We start from the raw sequence: 2,545 nt of genomic DNA, 5'->3' as shown, positions 1-2,545 counted from the left end.
GGCCTCGGCCCATCGATCCAGCCTGTCCAGGTCCCTCTGCAGAGCCTTCCTACCCTCGAGCAGATCAACACTGCAGCCCAACTTGGTGTCGTCTGCAAACTTACTGAGGGTGCACTCGATCCCCTCGTCCAGATCATTGATAAAGATATTAAACAGAACTGGCCCCAAAACTGAGCCCTGGGGAACACCGCTCGTGACCGGCCGCCAACTGGATTGAACTCCATTCACCAAGAGTTTGATTGAGAACAGTATGAAAGTATGACCAGACTTTGGCCACGATGTTCAAGAAATCAGTAAGTTCCTGTGAGTAATCTGCTCAGCTGTGTCACCTTAAGAGAGTGATGTGTGCTGCAAAGTTATTTTCCAAATACAGATGGACAGTGAATTGTTAAATAATGGTAGACATAATTTTTAAGCAGTAGTAGCATGCATACACAGCACTAAGAAAAATCAAATGTAATACAGTCTGCTAATACACTCTGTTAATATAAGAAGCTGGAAAGCAGTTGCTTTTATATTTTGAAGCCTTCTGACATCTTCTGAGGTGGCAGTTTCTTTCAGTTTGCCGGCTTGTATATTGGGATGGTAGCTATCCATGCGGACATGTCTCAACCAGTCAGAGCTATTGATCTTGTTATCAGTGAGAAATGTGATCTTCAAGTTGTTCTGCCAGATTCATCTCTAAAAACAGCTGCGAATCAGTGATTGTAGTCACTGACAAGAACAAGAGGCTTTTTAATGATTTGTGAGGAAATTTGTGCTTAACACCCCCCCCAAGTTAAAAACATTAAACAGTTTAACCAACATTCACATGGCTGAATTGATGAGATTTATTTTTCTGTACGCTATAAACATGTGGCATGAATTTGCTCTCGTTACAGATGCTGAGAAAAGGGAAAGGCAAATATTTATATTGCGTTCATGTTTTACAGTAAAAACACTGTTCAGTTTGTTTATACAGTTCCACTGTTACAGTTTTTATCGTTAGTAATGAAACCACTGTAAAACAGAGTCTGAATTATATAGCAGATGTGTTAAGCCCCTAACTTTCAGGGTTGGGCATCCTTCTGAATACTGATACCATTTAGTTAGCGAGTTGATGTACTGGCTACAGCTGAACTGTTTCATACCTACATCTTCTTCTGTAGTTAGCTCTGCAATGTTACTGTACTAAAGATAGAATTTTATTATCAAGATAAATACATTGATATTTTAAAGTAAATACATTTATGAAATATAAAGCCAGTTAGTGTGAGTGAGTGCAGGAGGCTATAAAGGATTTGGTGGGCATTTTCCAAGCATTTATGACCTCATATGGCTTATATTTCCAGTAAACAGGGATAAATTAAAAATGTTCAAGTAATTTGATGTATATTTTATTTCTCAATATGGTTCTCTTGAAAATATATTTACTCTGGTTCAATTGATGGCTGGGATTCAAAAAAAAACGAATACTAAATATGAAAGTGTATGAATACTAAATATAAAAGGAAAATACTTCTTAAAAACGTGGCTGTATTTTAGCTTCTATCTACTTGAAAAGGACTACGGATATATGAAGTCAGTTTTTGATCTTTGCTGTACTGTACTCACTAAAATACAGAATTTCGGTTGCATAAAGCAAAGATCATTAATTCTTTGTAGGTATGTGACAATTTATGGGAAAAATGCATGGTAAAAATAACTTAGGTCCCTGCCCAAGGCATTTTAATTCTGGATTCTGCGGAGATTTACTTTTCATGATACTTTGTGCTTGCTACCCTGCGTAGTCACATGGACTTCCATTGTAGTGGTAGCAAGCAAAGAATTTAGTACTAAGTGTTCTCGGAACTCAGTTCTTACTTAATAAATGAGGATTAAGGAAATAGACATAACAAAATAGAAAAACAGCACTATAAAATGTTTGTTAAGCTTCTGGTTTATGTTGTTGGCACGTCTTTAAGTAGGGAACACTTTTTAATGGTGATAATATAAGTAATAAATGCAGGAGAAAGCTTAGCAATGTCCAGCAAGGTGGAAGGGAATTTGAAGTGGTTTAGCACTGTGGAACTTTTAAATGTGTAGGAGATAACATTTAAAAAAGGTCTGGTAATACGAATGAAGGAACTACTCTGTAAAAGGCCGAAATATTTGTTTTCTTTAATCTTTTTCTCAGATATGAGGAAAAGCCGTATAATGAGGTATGTTGAAATAAATTGGGACTTCTTTACAAACATCGGTAAGGCAAGCAGAAAGATTTCTACTGATAACGAAAAATTGGATGCTGGTGAAGGAAAAGAATGGTGCAACAGCTTAGCTTTATGGCTAGGAGAGATGATGGTACTGAAGAGGAATGGATAAGTGAAGATTGTTTTTATAGCAGTACTAGGGAAAAGGCTGTGATATCCTTCGAGTAGGGGGTCCATTGCTGTTTGTAAGCCATTCTGATCTTGCAGTTCGCTGTAGCCTCATCAAATCATGGAAGAGCTTCTGCGGTTGTTACTGCCTGTTTCATCCATCCCTAGGACAAGCCAAGATGCCAGAGAAAGAAAGGGTTTCTTGCTGC

General features: G+C 37.6%; 1 protein-coding gene across 1 annotated transcript in view; it reads left to right on the top strand.

The window, feature by feature from the left end:
• The window catches only part of LOC103917656 (WW domain-containing oxidoreductase-like), a 40,871-nt gene extending 38,656 nt beyond the window's left edge, over positions 1-2,215 (top strand). The window contains exon 6 of the mRNA XM_009324840.1: positions 2,156-2,215. Coding sequence (XP_009323115.1) covers positions 2,156-2,161 — 6 coding nt within the window. The 3' untranslated portion in view covers positions 2,162-2,215. The remainder of the gene's footprint in view (positions 1-2,155) is intronic.
• Positions 2,216-2,545: the final 330 nt, after the last annotated feature.

This window comes from Pygoscelis adeliae, unplaced genomic scaffold (assembly GCF_000699105.1).
Source record: "Pygoscelis adeliae isolate BGI_AS28 unplaced genomic scaffold, ASM69910v1 Scaffold136, whole genome shotgun sequence".
NCBI lineage: Eukaryota > Metazoa > Chordata > Aves > Sphenisciformes > Spheniscidae > Pygoscelis > Pygoscelis adeliae.
This window is presented reverse-complemented; position numbering and strand designations above follow the sequence as displayed.